Source organism: Lethenteron reissneri, chromosome 14, assembly GCF_015708825.2.
Source record: "Lethenteron reissneri isolate LAM-NWPU_2019-01 chromosome 14, ASM1570882v1, whole genome shotgun sequence".
Classification (NCBI taxonomy): Eukaryota; Metazoa; Chordata; class Hyperoartia; order Petromyzontiformes; family Petromyzontidae; genus Lethenteron; species Lethenteron reissneri.
In genome coordinates this window covers 5,650,733-5,668,049 of record NC_083792.1, presented here as the reverse complement: position 1 = coordinate 5,668,049, position 17,317 = coordinate 5,650,733, and the positions used below count along the sequence as shown (strand labels likewise).

Below are 17,317 nucleotides of genomic sequence, written 5' to 3'. Positions count from 1 at the left end.
ATAGCCTTGTGGTTTGGCTTGGTCACCGCTGAGTATGTGTGCATGGAGTTGATGAGTTAATTTTGGGCAGAGCAAGAATATGCCGATTTCTCCATCGCCACTAATGGGTCAAATCACGAAGGTGACATACTTTGGCCGTGTCATCAAGATTTCTCCTTGATGCTTCGTGAATGTTCTATCTGAAGGGAAGGCAGGGTGGGTGGTCCAGAAGCTGCTGACATGGAGGCCATGCTGTCGCTGAAGGAGGACCGAGGCCATGAGCCCCTCGGCAGCCAAGGTGGCGGCGAGCTCCTGACCGCAGCCTGGAAGGATCTGGCAGGGATTAGGGCCTGCTACCTCGCATTGCTGCTCGGGGGAGAGGAGAAGGCGTTGGAGAGGTCACAGGCACGATACCTCGGCCAGACCAAGCACGTTGCGTCTCTGCTCCTCCCGCCCATGCAGGGCCCTCTCTACCCTGCGGACTGGGCTTTCCTGCCTCTGGTGCGGCTGTACCAAGCATCAGGCCAGCCCACCTCTGGCAGTACTTCAGGTATGCATGGAAAAGTTGGTTATTATAGTTTAGGTGATTATTTTGATAGTTTTTTTTCATTTGTTAGTTTCAGGCGGTGGCCCTTTCTCATAGCAAATGGAGAAGGACCATTGTTACTGATGAAGGTGTTTAGTAGTGTTATTGTACTTGTGCACTACTACCTAAGCAGTGTCACCACTCTCCTTTCTTCCCATTCAACAATTGTACTTCCGACATCAGGTCGCGAGACAATAACGTTTCCGTTCATACATCTCCGATCTCGCCCCTTCTTCGAGAACGTACTGTGGACGGTGACGGTGACGGCACCGCTGCTGAGGTCCCGCAGTTGCCTGTGTGGGACGCTAGGTGGCGTGCCTTCTCACATGAAGTGCTGTAGAGATGCTCGTTGCATGTCAAACAGATCCTTTTGTTACTGGTAGGAACCTCCTGGTTACACCAGCCCACAGGGGATTATTGTGTCCGTCCGTCGTGCAGGGAGGGGCTGGGTGGGGAGGGAGGGGCTGGGTGGGGAGGGGAGGGTGGGGTGGGGTTGGGAGGGGTTGGGTGGGGAGGGTGGGGCTGGGTGGGGAGGGGCGGGTGGGGAGGGTAGGGAGGGGCTGGGTGGGGAGGGGCTGGGTGGGGAGGGGCTGGGTGGGGAGGGTGGGGCTGGGTGGGGAGGGGCTGGTCACCCCGTGGTGCCCTTATAAAACTCAACGTTTAACTCACGCTGGCTTGTGCCCGCCCTCACAGTCGGGCATATTTGCAGAATACACCACGCCGCCCGTTGACCCTGGCCATTGACTGAGCAACCCAACGTTCCTACCAGCTCCCTCCGCAGGAATGTGTTTTAATCCTCTGAGCGAGAATATTCTGTCGTCAATGTGGATAGTATCCTAGACTTTGTCAAGTTAGGGCCCAATGAAAACTATTCCCTCTGTGGCATCGGAGATATGGATGAACGTAGCTGTATAATGCACATTAATCAGTTATTTGGTTTTGGAGTTGTGGTTTCATCATGAGATATGAGCTATAACATCAGTACACTTTTGATAATGATGTCACGGTGTATTTAACTTTGACCATGCACTACATGTCACACTGGCAAATAACGCTTTCACAGGCAGTTAAACAGCCCACGTCCTCTACTTCTGTAAAAGAACATTAAGTCTCGCGTTCATTTTTAAACACTTTAATTGTCGCCACATTTATCCAGCGGACGCCTCCGCTGTTCCCGTGGACCCCAGGGCCACCAGCGTGGCCGCGCTGCGCTGGCTGCTGCTACTGGAGACGTGGCGCCACGGGACGCTGGCCGGCATCTCCGCCGCCGCCAAGTTGTGCCGCCTGACGTGCGTGTTCCTGGCGGAGGACGGGAGCCTCTTCCTGGAGCCGCCGGTGCGCGCGGGGCTGGCCGCCCTGCTGAGCCTCTACTGCCGCCCCCGTGCGCTCGACGTCCTGCGGCTCGATGGGCCCGTCGCCGGCGTGCCGGCCTTCTACGACCTGTACGTGGAGCTGCTCGAGCAGTTCGAGGCCACGTCGTTCGGCGACGCTCTCTTCGGGGCCTTCGTGCTGCTGCCGCTGCAGCGCCGCTTCGACGTCCGGCTCAAGCTGGCGCTGTTCGGGGAGCACGAGGGGGCGCTGCGCTCGCTCGGCGTGCCCATCAAGCAGGTGGCCGCTCCGGCTGCGCGCAACGACGTGACGATTCAGTCAATTGTCACTGTTCAGGCTGATTATTTAATTTGTGAATTGATCACTTTATCTCTTGTATGGCGCTTGCCAATTGTCGTAGTCAAGCACCCTCCTCAAAAAGTCTTGACACTCAAATCTTGAGAATCGTTGAGGCTTTGCTGGGGAGATGAAGTGCATATCCTTACTATTATTATTTAAGTAAGTTTTTTGTGTATAACAGCTTTGTTCCATTGCATTACAGAATAAACAAATGGCTATGGGACCGTTTTACCAATTTATTGAATAAGGACAGTGAATACACTATTAAAAAATGTGTTTGTAGTTTTTACCACAAGTACGTGTGGCTACGCAGACATTGATGCCTTTGTAATTGGTATCTATTTGGTGTTTGAACATTTTAACACCTGTAATTATGTCAGAAATGGTAAACAATTAAAATTAGATTATTAAAATATATATCGGTTAAACAACGACTAGAAACTTTATAACGCAAATTTTTTTTTTCAAATCGTGCGTGTTGTAAGTGTATTTGTGAATGAATGCAAGGAAATCGTTGCTGCGTGTACCGTGGTTGGCGGGAGAGCTCACGCCGCCCGTGTGTGCGCAGTTCCCTGTGGGCCTGGGGCGCTACACCGAGCCGGCGGAGACGCACGTAGGGCTCCTGCGGCTCTACTTCCGCACGCTGGTGATGGGCTCGCTGCGCACCGCCTGGTGCCCTGTCCTCTATGCCGTGGCGCTGCATCACATCAACGCCTTCATCTTCTCGCAGGAGCACGGCGACCAGGTGAGTACGTGTACGGGCAGCGTCGCCAAAACTCCGTCGGCCCTCTACTCCCGTCTTTGTGATCTTTGCTACAAAGAACTCGAAAGTCAAAGCGATTTCCTGCTTTTCAGTTGAGCATTGAGGTGGTGCTCATCTGCCGTTTACAGCCCTGAGCTGGTGAGATATATGGCAGGAGCGAGACTCCCCCATAGGTCGACTGCTGTTGACTTTCCCACAAAGTGGTATTTATTTTTATCCACTCCTCTGAGATGATGGGCTGAGTCAACCCCCAACCGGGATTTTGAACGGGCAACATTTCTATGGCGAGTCTCTCACTCTACTGCTGAACGTCGTTTGCGCCGTACATAGCCAACTGTGCTAATTGGAGGTGCGAAATATACAAACGGCAGGTTCAGATTATGCTCCAGATGGTGTTCGATCTGGAGGTAAACTGCCAGCGCTGTCGGGAATTACATTTGCAATATTTTAAATTCCTCTTGTGATACAGTTGCTTGTTTATTATTTGTTCTGCTTTTGTCATTTTGGTGACCGAGGTCACTGTTGCAAATGAGATTGTCCTGGCAACAAAACTGACACCTTTTTTTACAAGGAGTCATGTTTGCATAGACCACAATACCTGCAGTCATAATGCAAACAAAAACATAACTGATAATGTATGCACTGTCCTTGAAGTTGATTGGTCCACACCCGAGACAGCTTTCCTTAGAGCCTAGTCTCACATGGGTTGGACCAGATGACGCCAAATGGCGCACAACTCAAAGACAATTCACCATCAGAGTATGAGAGCTCGGGGTAAGCATTTACATCATTGGAACCTCATTTGCCAGTCAAAAATATGATAATTGTTTTTTTACCCTTCTATCTGTTCCAACCCATGTGAGACTAGGCTCTAAGAAAAGCTGCCTCGGGTGTGGACCAATCAACTTCAAGGACAGTGCATACATTATCAGAGTTATGTTTTTTGTTTGCATTATGACTGCAGGTATTGTGGTCTATGCAAACATGATTCCTTGTAAAAAAAAAAAAGGTGTCAGTTTTGTTGCCTGATAGAAGGGTAAAAAACAATTATATTTTTTTCTGGCAAATGAGGTTCCAATGAAGAGATTGTCCTGGTCACTTGACTTCTAATCTGTTTAAACAAAATAAATTACCACGACCTCGCTTGACCGACAGAGCCAGCTTTGGGGTCACTAAAATTGGTACCAGTTTGCAGGAAGTTGACAGTGATTGCCCACTGGATAGTCTCTTTCCTGCCATAGGAATGTGGAATTTTCACCACTAGCACATGATTGTAAACGACAGGTGAGCTACGAGCCATGCTGGTTTGAGTGGGGAAACAGCTTCAACTTGAATTCTTTTGAAAACGAAGGTGGCATTTGGTTGATGTTTCTTCTGTTGATTCGTGGGTTGTGTTCTGCAAGGACATAAGTCGTGAGAGTGGTGTCACGTGGTGCCTGGCATTGTGGGCTGTGATTGCCGTGTCACTTGAATGCAATAATGAGACCCCACGTGGCAGGGCTGAATGTGACAATGGGTGGCACGTTCCTGGGGAGCTGGGTGGTATTTTTGGTAATGCAAGGAAAAGCCCATTTGTTTTTGCAAGCGTTTAGCGGATGTGTGGAATTGCACCTCGCTCAAATTAAATGTTCTGCTCGTCATCGTGCTGTATTCCTTTCAGCACTATTACCCGATTAGCATTTACGACATTGTCTCCATCGTTCTGTTTTTTCCAAAGGACGTTCTGAAAATGAAGAAGCGCATGTTGAGGCAAATTAATGCACTTCAAGATAAGGTAAGATTAATTTTGAGTTGTAATGTATCTCACCACCTGGTTTAACCATCTTAGCTAATACTCTCAGATGACACTCCTAACAAAACAAGGCAAGAAAACCATATTGCTGGTAAAAGTATGTGTTCAGATAAACTAATGCGAACTAAAATAATTGACAACGCTTCGTCAATCCACTACTGGATTGACAGAGGTGGTGACCACTTTGAGTAGGTTTCACGAGTACGAATTGCTCAGGTTTTTGGAACCATTAGCGTTTGTTATGCTAAACGTTCCAGTCAGCCTTCAGTGGTGCAAAAAATTAGGCAAACGTTTCAAGATCGACTACAAAGTATGACTGTAATGAAGGGCATCCAAGCGTAAAGTTAGGAAATAATGAGACTTGTTGTTTTCCTCCATTTAAAATGTACAGCCTTATTTGTCGTGAAGACACATTACTCTAAAACCAGCATGAGACGTTACAATCACCCTGTGTCCCATTGGAATAACAATCAAAGCGTTTCACTTGACGAGGGATGCCTTCTGCTGGAAGCAGCGAAATAGTTGTAATACTGGTAGGAACCTCCTGGTTACACCAGCCCACAGGGGATTATTGTGTTCGTCCGTCTGTCGTGCAGGTAGGGGTTGAGTGGGGAGGGAGGGGCTGGGTGGGGAGGAGAGGGAGGGACTGGGTGGGTAGGGTGGGGCAAGGTGGGGAGGGGAGGGTGGGGAGGGGCTGGATGGGGAGGGTGGGGAGGGGCTGGGTGGGGAGGGTGGGGAGGGGCTGGGTGGGGAGGGTGGGGAGGGGCTGGGTGGGGAGGGTGGGGAGGGGCTGGGTGGGGCTGGGTGGGGAAGGGCTGGTCACCCCGTGGTGCCCTTATAAAACTCAACGTTTAACCTACTCACGCCGGCTTGTGCCCGCCCTCACAGTCGGACATATTTGCGGAATACACCACGCCACCGTTGACCCTGGCCATTGACCGAGCAAACCAACGTTCCTACCAGCTCCCTCCGCAGGAATGTGTAATTGCTGAGTACCTTGAGCTGGGGCAGGGTTGACCAAACACATTTGAGAGCGGTAGTGGAGATGAAGGACATTGCTGAATGTCCTCTCTTTCTGTGCTTTGTGCAGGTTCTGCGAAGCCACCTGCTTCTCTACAAGCTCCCCAATGCCTCCGATGGCCTGGGCTTTGATCTGTACGAGCAGCTGCCACCTATCCGGCACAAGTGGCTACAAAGCATCCTGTGATCGACGATGGGAAACTGCATCAAGAAATGTGAACTTTACATTAGAATGCATGTTTGAGGTGCGAGTATTTATAAACACGCAGACTGAAAGAAACCACTGAGATTTAGTTTGATCTTGCACCCCCTGGAAGAGAGCAATCCGAGCAAGAATGGAAAATTGTACGGCGGCTTTATTGTAACCTACTTTTGTATGTTTTGTGTGGACGTTGTTCTTAGAACCTGCCAAAAAAAATTGCTAAAAGTTAACGACTGAGTTTAAACGGCTGCACCTATTTCCTGTGCTTAAAATAATAAACTATTTTAGTGTTTCCTCAGCACTTCATGATGTGCGTTGTTCAATGTAAGTGACGTGCGCATGTTCACACCCATTCAAACACTTGAAGGTAAAATAATTTCACCACCTCCTTTTTGTGTCAGACCTGGTAGGAACAGAGCTTTCATTAATTATTGCGGCACTTTATTTTAATTGGCATTTTCAAGTCAGTTTTCGCTCGGGGCCCTTTAGACGATAGTTATCGTTGTATCTGCAGCCTACGTTCACTCAAATGTTAACACCGAAAGCACTCGGTGTGTGCATCATGTGATCAAATACATTTTCTTGTTTATCATAATCGGGCCATAGTTTATTTCGGAAATCTTCAGTCTTCTTAAGACTTTTTCAGGAGGGTCTTGCATTGGGATGTTTGACACATCCCTCTGCCGGAGTGTTTTGCTGGAAGGAAGAAACCGGAGTTGCTGGAAAAAGTTCACCCACAAATGGATATCAGAGTTCTAGATTTGACTGCAAGGATTCTTGGGTTTTTTCGGTAAAGTCACGTAGGTAAAAATTTAAAATTAAATAACGTGATTTTAATTTTTATTTTTAACCTACGTGACTTTACCGGAAAAAACCCAAGAATATGGATATCAGAGATCCAAATAGATCGGTTTATAAACCTACTTCGCATACTGCTATCTCTGAGCTACCTCACAACACACTGGGTTTGGATGTTTCGCAAATCTATATGAGCCACCAACAAGAATAAATATAAAAATATATTTTCAGCCCATTGTCAATCCACTGCTGGATGAAGGCCTTCCTACGCTGCACTGTTAGTGTGGGAATTGTTTGAACACCACACTGGTTTGGGTTGGTGAAGGAGGGCCAAGAACCATTTGGGATATCACTCGCCACCCGACGTTATCGCATCTCCGATAAGCACCATTGGCTACGTACGGTGCGAAAGAAGTTCAACATACAGCCATGGCTGGGAATCGCCTGGTTCGTAGGGCAATGCTTGAAGCACTGCACCACCGCTCACCCCTACATGTGAATAATTTAATTATCAATGTTTCATTACAAGGGAAGACTTTGTCTAAGTCCTTTATTTAATGTTTCATTTCTTGTTTGTGTCCAAAGTTAGAAAACTTTACAGTGGTATTCATAGTTCCACATTTCAGGATTGTGTTCCCAGCCATGTGCCGTCATGATTTGTTGTTGACGGCGATGAGCCGCTAACCTTTCCTCAGAGGCGCAGAGGCTGTATACGCCAGCTCATTTAAGCGTAATGGATGATGCCTTTTCCCCGAGCTGTGCAATGCTCGTACAATGCGCTCACTATTGCCGGGGAATGTGGAGGCATGCGCACCGGCTGGCCTGTCAAGACACCGAAACAAATACCGCCATCGGCAAACTGTGATCGTACCCCGTGTGAGGTATGTTTATACTCGGCCGATCTGCCAGCCCTCAGATCTTCTTTGCTCTTAGTCCAAAGCGAATAGCTCCGAAGAACAGATGCACGCTCAAGCGTGCAAAGCGATGGTTAATTTTTAGATTAACGCAAATACACTCATCCGTGGACTCGATTACCGGCTTGGTGGGTCAGTGTCGGGGCATTCCTGCGAGCGGGAGGAGAATGGGGAAGCCACGATCGTGCGTGGGGCGCGCGCGACCCCCGTGTGGGAAGCCGGAGGTCGCTGTGCCGGCGATGGCGCTGCTGGCGCTGGGTCTGTGTGCAGCAGCCGGGGCGGCGGACTGCCCGTCCGCGTGCCAGTGCTCACCGCGCGCCAACCGGCCGGGCCTGCAGGTCGAGTGCAAGACGCAGGGGCTCACCGCGGTGCCGGCGGCGCTGCCACGAGCCACCGCAGTGCTCAACATGGGTGAGGCTTCTTGCCCGCTTCTCACAATGCAGGGCTTGCTCGAGTTTGTTACCTGACGGTCGCAATTCGTCGCTGTTGCTGCTCGGTGGATGTCCTCTTGGTTGCCATCGTTAGTCTTGATCGCTGGCCTTCATTCTCACTATTTGGTCTGCCTAAGCCCACTTTTCTTAGCAGAAATATGACCACTTTCACTTGTGTATGTATATTATGTGCTCCTAGTTCTGGATTTCTGTGGAATTCTAAGTATGCGTCTCTGCTTTGTGCATTTTTCGGATTTTGTTGCATATTCATTTGCCAGTGTCCGTGTTTACGATCCATGTCTTAGCATGGATCGTAAACTTTATTCTTAGGGTCATTGGTTAACACACCAGAGTATGAATACCTAGGGCAGTTAGTGCAGGCAAACGGGTCATGAAATATGTGGACGGTAGCATTTTACGCTTCGTTTTATGTAGTGCCTCAATGGAACTACATCTGAAGATGCTTTACAACAGTAGCAAATTAACTCTGAAGACGAATGAAAATATGGGGAAGAACTTGTATGGTTTAATGTGTTACAAGTAGCAGTTTCATAATGGATAAGGGGTGACGCAGCATTTAGAACGTTGATTAAAACACGTTATCTGTTTTTACTTTTTGTGGAATTTATGTAGGACCAGATTTTTTGCTGAATTCTTATACTTACAGAAAATCTGAAATGTTGCATAATATGCAGGTGATGTTAACTTCATTGCCAGATTCTTGTCCCAAAAGATCATCCAATAAGTCGTTTGTAATTCGGTTACGGTGCCGCGCAATAAAGTTGTTTGAATCAACGTTGTCGCGCCCTTGCCAAATATTGCGATTTGGCAGCTGTGCAAAATCTAATACTGTTAAATTAATGATAATGTAGTTAGACTTTACACAGATTTAAAGCCACATTTTGTTACACATAATTGGAGGCACTACACATTTATTCCACGTAGCATAATTTAATACCAAGTGCCCATTTAACTCACTTTGGTAATTAAAGACGTTAAGTAAATGTGGCATGTAATTACACATCGGTTTATGTAGACGGCGGTGTTGAAGGCACGTTGCCTGCCAGCCTCATCGTTTCGCTCACGCTCGCTCCCCCCTGTGGCAATGGTGACCATGACGAAGGCCAGAACAAGATCGGGCGCCTGGGCGCGGGGACGCTGAGAAAGATCCCGAACCTCCGCAGCCTCAACCTGGAGCACAACCGGCTGAGAGAGCTGCACCCGGACGCCTTCGCCGGGACCGCAAAACTCGTGACCCTCAACTTCTACGACAACCAGCTCGGGGAGCTGCCCGCCGGCGTCTTCCGGAACCTCGTCTCGTTGCGCTACCTCCTCATCGGCAAGAATCAGATCCTCTCGCTGCAGCCCGATGCCCTCCGTGGCCTGGGCAACCTCACCGACCTGGACATGCCGCTGAACAACGTGTCACGCCTGCCGGCGCTGCTCTTCCGGCACGCGCCGCGCCTGCGCGTGCTGGACCTGGCGTACAACCGCGTCGCGCGCGCCTCCCCGCTCGCGCTGCGTGGCCTGCGCCGGCTGGAGCTGCTCAACCTGGGCGGGAACCGACTGAGCGCAGTGCCGCCCGGCCTCTTCGCGGGCTTGCGCCGGCTCGACATGCTGGTGCTCGACAACAACCGGCTCGCGGGCGTGGGCGGGGAGGCGCTGCGTGGCCTGGCCGTTCTCACGCAGCTCTACCTCAGTAACAACCGCCTGCGCCACGTGGCGCCGGCCGCGTTCCGCCACACGCCGCGACTCACACAGCTGGCGCTGAGCGGGAACTGCCTCGCCACGCTGGACGCCGGCGCGCTGGCGCGACTGTCCGGTTAGAGCGCGCACCCCCACAGAAAACACCGTGTCCGGGAGCAGCGGCTTCTCATTATCGCGATTACCTGTAATAAAAATGTGTTATCTTCTTGGTTCTTTCGGTAAAGTCACGTAGAAGGGAAATAATAAAATAATAAAAATAAACCAATTAAATAATTCTCACGACATGTTTCATTCAGACGCTGTCTTCCCGACAGACCTGTTCTTCACCTGAGGACGGCTGCTTGTGTTGTGGCCGAAACGTCGTGAGAATTGTATTTTATTATGTTTTATTTTTATTTTTTTATTATTTCCCTTCTACGTGACTTTACCGAAAGAACCAAGAAGATGAATCCCTGCAGTCACGAAAGCTTTAAATCGAAAAATGTGTTACTTGGAAAGTTCTTTGAGATGGAACGTCTCAATTGCAATGGTGACCAGAGGGTGTCCAGTGACACACAGCAAACACGTAATGACCACGCGTATACAAACATACTAAGGATAATGACAAAGATCCCACATGTAGCCTGTAACAGACTGTTTAGACAAGTACTGTTGGCATCTCAGTTTCAGCTGCCTGTGGTTAAAAAGTGTTCTCAATTGCAATGGGCTGAAGGTCTCGGCCCGGTCACCAATGACTGCACAAAAAAACCCCATCGCATTCAATTTGTTTCTGCACAAGGTTTCCGTATTCAAAGTCCTGAAGTTTATTTTCGAGTTGGTTTGGCTCAAGTTGTCAGTGTCATTAACCCCCAGCCCCATTCACAGAAAGCAATAGACTAGTGAGACCGCTCTGACTAAAACATACAAAAATAAACATTCTCAAGCTTTGGGGTTGGCAGTACTTTATGCCAAATAAATAACCGGAATCAACATTTCCCTGGATTGGTCATTTAAGTAGATTGTATGAAATCAGCGTATCTTCTTTGATATGAAAATGCCGCCTTCTCCATAGTGTAAGCGTACGACAGCAGGGGAAATGTTTTGAGCAATGTCTCAAAACATCTCAAGAGAGGACAGTGCAATTGCACGTCGACAGCTTGTGGTGCTGATGGTGGGCAATCGGCAGGGCTTTGGAGATGCCACCGGCGCAGGGCAGGAGTAGAGGGAGACCGAGGGTGAGGTGGGAGAATTGTGGAATAGCTTCACATCTAGAAAGAATTGTGGAAGGCCGTAGTGGAATGAGATGCGAGGACTGGATGGGACTTGAATAGAATGGAGAAAGAAAGTCTAAGCAGCTACCTCCATGCAATAGGAATGTTTTGTCCTTAGAGGAACGTTTTAAATCGGTTCATACGACACGTGGTTAAGAAGCATGGTTATGGAATAAAATGGGACAAAATGCTCAAAGAAGCATGGAGAGATGCATGCTTGGAATTATATTGATATAAAGAGGAACACATGCATGAGACAATCTACGCAGATTGATGGAGCAATTATGATATCCACTCATATGCAAGTGCTAGGTGGATTGTCACATCATAGCACCATTAGAGGTGGTAACAGCTACGAGAGGCCTTTATCCAGCAGTGGGTTGACCCTTGCTGTTGATCATGATGATGGCTTAGAAGGATTGGTGTAAAGTCGGTTGCTTGCTCAACTGCGTGTGTCTGTGTGCCGCTGTTGCCACAGTGGGCAGCGCAGGTGGTGTATCTGTCACCCATCGCAATCTCGTGATCTGCCAGCCTTCCACATTTCACGTGGCCTAAAGCTCACCTCGCCTGGCAACAAACGACGTGGCGACGCTTGTGGCGAATGGCGGCTGTCGTTGTTGTGTTGCTGCTGTGCGCACCTTGCAGGGCTGCAGCAAGTCTTCCTGCACGACAACCCGTGGCGCTGCGACTGCTCCGCGAAACCGCTGCTGGGCTGGCTGCTGAACTCGCGCGTGCGCCTCTTCCCCAACTCGTCGCTCGTGTGCGCCGCACCCCCCGGCGTTCGGGGCCGGAGCCTCCACGCGCTGTCACCGTCGGCGCTGGGATGCGAGCGCAACCGCTCGGCTCCGCGTACCCGTCTGCCCGCGCGACGCGGCTAAAATCCGCCGAGCAGCACGGCTCCGGGTCACCGTAGCAGAGGACCGTCTGATACGTAGTGGAGTTTTATAGCGCAGGGCTGGGGAAGCTTTCACACCCTGCGCCGGCCGAATAGGACTTTCAAATACCTTTGGCGGGCCACGCATCGGCACACAAGGTAGCGTTATCCAATAATAATTTTAACGGGAACACGCGTGTTGCCCGAGTGTTGGGAGGCCCTTGCAGTGGCAGAAGAAACGATACACGCAGCGTTGTTGCCAGGTCATAAATATTCCCCTCAAGTGCCCGATTAGTGCTACTAGGCTGCGTGTAGTGATGGATAAATATCGTTTTGCAGACTGTTTTGAAGTGGTAAGCCTCATGTGTCCACAGTAACATTAAATTATTTCGCGAGCCACCCCTTAGCATATATATGCGACACAACATCAAGATATAGTACGGAAACAATGGGCACATTTATTTTGTAGAGTCAGTCATAGGAAAAATAATGGCACCACCATCTGTCAAATAAAATGCAACACTTCTCGAGGTGGCCGGGTGTTTCAGATCAGCACTGAGCCAGCACCGCTGATTCCTGAGTTTGAAATGGGTGTCAGCCGTCTGTGATTAAACCAGATTGTCAAATGTAGTGAGTTGATGGTGTCAGGATTGTTAGCAATGACTGTACCCAGATCCATTATATCAAAATTTGGTTTTTCACTTGTTTGGTAAAATCCAGCTCCCAGAATAAAACATCTGAGTGTGGCTGCCACATAACGAGAATCTGTTAAGCAGGGCGTGTGATAGCGTGCAGTGCCTCTCGTACAGAGAGGGGCCATTTGAAGGCCCCTCTCTGTACTCAGAACTAGTTCTGTGATATCCCTTTTTGTGGACCGTTCTCGAACACGGGCTGATGCTCTGCTCTGAGAGGGTTCAAATTAACATTTCTTCAATTCCGGATTTGACACAGATAGCGAACGTGTAATTAAATTGGCTTTTTAAAAAAATAAACACTTCAAGAAGATGGACATGATTATTAATGCTAACTATATTTATCGTTTATTTACATTTACTAAAATAAATATTTTTGAAAATCACATCTGTAACTGTATTCACCAGAATTTTATATATTTGAAATACTCTGTATTCAAAAGAAGGCTTTTTATTATTATTATTCTTCTGCTTGTTTACCCGGGAAGGGCTAAGTGAGTCTCAATGCTCTCTTTCAGGACGGTTGTGCCAAGTTTTTTAGGGGAGGGAAATGTTGCTGTTTAATCTCAATTGAGTAATTTGCAGGTATTTTTAGCATTGGGATGTTTGGTCAATATCGGCTCCATTGTACAGATTTTTAGTTATGGGAGGAAATCGGAGAACACAGAGGAAACCGATGCAGAACAGGGGGAGATCATTAAAACTCCACATTGAAAGATGCCTAAGTCAGGAATAGAACCCAGGCCCTTCTTGCTGCGTGGCACGAGCATTACCACTGCACTACCCTGCCACCCAAAGACCGAACCCAAAGAGCAAAGAGTGTCTTCTTGTGGATAAACACGTCGGTGGCGCGTTCCAGACCGTCTGGGCACTCTGAAACGTGGCTAATGATGAAACACATTCAAGTGACTGTGGAAGTGCCCGCCAGGCTCGCCGTGGCTGACTCGCATCATCGGTGATACAAAGGCACGGCAGTGATATCACTCGAGTGCGGTACGGTGCTCCAGAGAGCCACTTGAAAGTGTTTTCTTTTTAAATCCTTTATATTAAGTTCACTCGCTTGCTTGCTTGCGCGCTTACGCCCGTGCAAATCTTTCAGGTCGTTTTTTAACCCACTTCCCGTGATCCAATCGAGCTGACATTTTGCACACAGACTCGTTGTGCGTGACAATTTATTTTCGTGAAAGTTTTTTTCCATAACTTTACACTTTTTAGGAATTTTTTTTAAATATTTAATTACCAATTGCTTAATGGTGGCAGGCAATCATCTGACCCATAGGTGGCAGCTATCTCAAGCCAGAGGACGAGAGGACTCTAGCTGCCACGCATATAAAGGATTTATGTGATAAACTTTGTGTTTACGTGTTAATTTTTTTCATTAATGAAGCGTCAAGGCTGTGTGGGACGGCCTGCCTAGGTGTGCGCCTGCGAGGGCCGTAGCCCTTCACCTCTGGCCACAGCACAAATTGCCTCGATTCTCGTGGGCATGTCCTGCCGATGATTGTGGCCACCGTGGATCCAGCCGATCGGTGTAACCCGTAAGACCCTTTGCACGTGCGGATGTTCAATCGGAAGTACATCTTTCTGTAAGAGTTTAACACTTCGCCCCCTTGATTGTGTAATAAAATCTCCATATTTTTTTTCAAAAAAACGCTGTGCTGTTTGTATTCAGGCATTATTGCGATACTTCTCTCTGCGCACATTATTCTCGTTATATAATTCGCACACTGACGGTTATATAATGCAGCACAAGAGTTGTATTGTTTTGTCGGTAATGAGCATGGGAGAGTGGTTACAGGCTGCAGACATCCACGTGGACTTCTCAAAGGGGTCACCTCTGGCTCGAAGTGATGAATAGTTTTGGCATGCAGGCGAGAACTCCGGAGGAACCCTGCATTTTTCACAAACTGGTGCTGGATTGGGAATAATGCTGCATTACATACTTTGAAGGGAAGGCAATATTTAAATAATAAAATGGCTTATCGTTAAATTGCCATTAAATATTAAAAACATAAGTGTGCAGGTTTAATTGGATATCTTGCACAGCCCTGCCGGTTGACTGTAAATTTGGCGACGAGTGAGGTTCACACATTTATAGAAATCCCTGTGATTCTTTGTTGATGCCCACGTCACGGTGTCCGTGTCTCAAAAAATAACGTTTAAATTATGCATTGTGTGCCGCGCCTGCTATTTAAAAAAAAATGCTGTTAAACTACGGTTGACTGTCATCTCTGTTCCCGATTTAAAGGTGCTGAATGCATTTTATTGTGGTCGTGGTACAGTATTAGTTACAGAATGCAGGACATGTTATTTTTTTTATTTGAATTTCTGAAAGGGTGCACATTGACATCAGCAATGTGCCAGGCTACTGGGAGCTTCATCTGTTATGGTGACTAACCTCACACAACATCTAGACTCGGCCCAAATGGTTCCGTTGATTGGGGTGTAACGTTAAGCCGCTTTTATGAATGAGATGTCCACGTATTGGCTGTCGTGTCGATCTACGACTGGACGAGGGCCTCCCCCACGCCGTGCAGGCCTACTCTGGTGAGTGCAGGTTGGTGACGGCAGGGAGCATATAGACCTTGGAGTATCGAAGTCAAGTACCTGCCAAGATATTTTGCTGAATTGCCCTCTAATGCCCATCACATAGCCCACCACTATGGCAACCTGTTCGTGCGTGGTGGTCACACATCCGAAGACTATCCAGGTTCAGCGCTGCTTAGGCTACTAAATGTTTCTAGAGTACTGCTGTAACGGGTTCAACTGAGTCGCAGACGTAGACTTGGAGGCAACACATTTTTATTCAGTTCCAACACACGGGGTAGCTTCCCCTTAACAGAATAACAACCTACGGTGGTGACCACCCAGCTAACTATATTAATTACAACGTAACTGCTACTACGGACCGGGACCAACGACTTCGGCTCGGGTCCACGTGTTGGAGACTCGTTGAACGGAGATCGTAGACGAAGGGTTTCTTCCAGGATGAACAACTACCCTGGTCTCTCTCGGGACCCTGCTTATATTCTCCGTGGTGTGGCCGGCTCCGCCCTTGGCCACGTCCACCTTCTAGAATCCTCGGGAAGGAGCTGGGTCCCAATCACGTGACCCCCCCTAGCCCCCTCTTGGGGCCCCTCTGTCAACTTAAACACATTCCTGCGGAGGGAGCTGGTAGGAATGTTGAGTTGCTCGGTCAATGGCCAGGGTCAACGGCGGCGTGGTGTATTCCACAAATATGCCCGAATGTGAGGGCGGGCACAAGCCGGCGTGAGTAGGTTAAACGTTGAGTATAGCCCTACCCTCCCCACCCAGCCCCTCCCCACCCAGCCCCTCCCCACCCTCCCCTCCCCACCCATCCCCTCCCTCCCCACCCAGCCCCTCCCTGCACGACGGACGGACGTACGGACAGAATAATCCCCTGTGAGCTGGTGTAACCAGGAGGTTCTTACCAGTACCAGTCACGTGTCCTCCCGGGTCAACCAAAGTGCCATGGCCTCACACAACCTCATCCTTCGGTCGGCACCCACACACCCTGTCCTGTAGGGCCGGCACTGCACTTACAGCGTGGTGCCATCCAGCGATATCACTACACTACTAAACACCCGGGACGTCTAAATTTCGATTTAAAGTTTTCGTGACTGCAGGGATTCATCTTCTTGGTTCTTTCGGTAAAGTCACGTAGAATGGAAATAATTAAATAATTTTAATAAAACATTAAATAATTCTCACGACGTTTCGGCCACAACGCAAGCAGCCGTCCTCAGGTGAAGAACAGGTCTGTCGGGAAGACAGTCACCTGAGAACGGCTGCTAGCGTTGTGGCCGAAACGTCGTGGGAATTATTTTATTATGTTTTATTTGTATTATTTTATTATTTCCATTCTACGTGACTTTACGAAAGAACCAAGAAGATGAAACCCGGGACGTCGTTAGCGTGAGGGCGCATGTCGCGGATGCATTGTGATGTGGGGCGTCGTTTAGCAATCGATCCCGCAGGCTCGTGCAGAGTGTGACGGACGTCACGCGTGCCTCATTTGATGATGATGATAATTGACATTTACAAAGCGCCCTTAAACAATCGTTCTCAGGTTGCTGCGCGTACATTTCTCACGACGCTACTTTTCTCCGTGTCCTTCGGTCTGCCACCATGTCCACTGCAGACCAAACCCGGATATATTGTTCTTTCAGCCTAGGTCTATCAGAACTGTGTAGTATCCTGTAATACGTCTCAGCACAATTCCAGCAGATCTCAGCACAAATAATTTCCTGTCACCCGAACACGATATACCAATCGTCGGACTGTCCGGGACAAACCCGGAGAGGTGGTAACCCTACGTCTTCTCCCTGGCAGCAACGCAGAGACCTCCCGTGTTAGCGAGGGCAGCTCCAGGTTCATGTCCGCTGCTCCGGTCCGAGTCACGGAGGTGACATCTGCCGTACAGCAGGCGAGGCAGCTGGCGTGATGGCCTCGTGCTTCAAAGTCTGTTGCGCTCTGGGCCAGCTGACTGTGTCTCGAACCGCCCGATGACTCTGGTCCTGGGGGGTGCGTGATTAGTGGAGCTGTCTTATCGCTTCACTTAGCGCACGCCAGTCGCCGCACGCGCCAGATTATCCCCCAGTGCCTCCACTGGCAGGCGAG

At 49.0% G+C, this 17,317-nt stretch overlaps 2 protein-coding genes across 3 annotated transcripts in view; both read left to right on the top strand.

The window, feature by feature from the left end:
• Positions 1–6,308, top strand: part of RPAP1 (RNA polymerase II associated protein 1) — a 38,148-nt gene extending 31,840 nt beyond the window's left edge. Inside the window, 5 exon segments of the mRNA XM_061551322.1 lie at positions 186–529; positions 1,722–2,173; positions 2,802–2,978; positions 4,714–4,770; positions 5,879–6,308. Of these exon segments, the coding sequence (XP_061407306.1) occupies positions 186–529; positions 1,722–2,173; positions 2,802–2,978; positions 4,714–4,770; positions 5,879–5,995 (1,147 nt within the window). The 3' untranslated portion in view covers positions 5,996–6,308.
• Positions 6,309–6,886: 578 nt separating this feature from the next.
• Positions 6,887–14,283, top strand: LOC133342292 (reticulon-4 receptor-like 2). Of its 2 annotated transcripts, XR_009755110.1 has the most exons (4): positions 6,887–8,133; positions 9,277–9,975; positions 11,756–12,778; positions 12,811–14,283. XR_009755110.1 is itself a non-coding variant. In XM_061551365.1 (3 exons), exons 1-3 carry the CDS (start codon positions 7,692–7,694, stop codon positions 11,986–11,988), a joined length of 1,374 nt encoding a protein of 457 aa, XP_061407349.1. In that variant the 5' UTR covers positions 6,887–7,691; the 3' UTR covers positions 11,989–14,283. The 2 variants fall into 2 exon arrangements, 1 of the variants encoding a protein (XP_061407349.1); XM_061551365.1 differs by having other exon boundaries at positions 11,756–14,283.
• Positions 14,284–17,317: the final 3,034 nt, after the last annotated feature.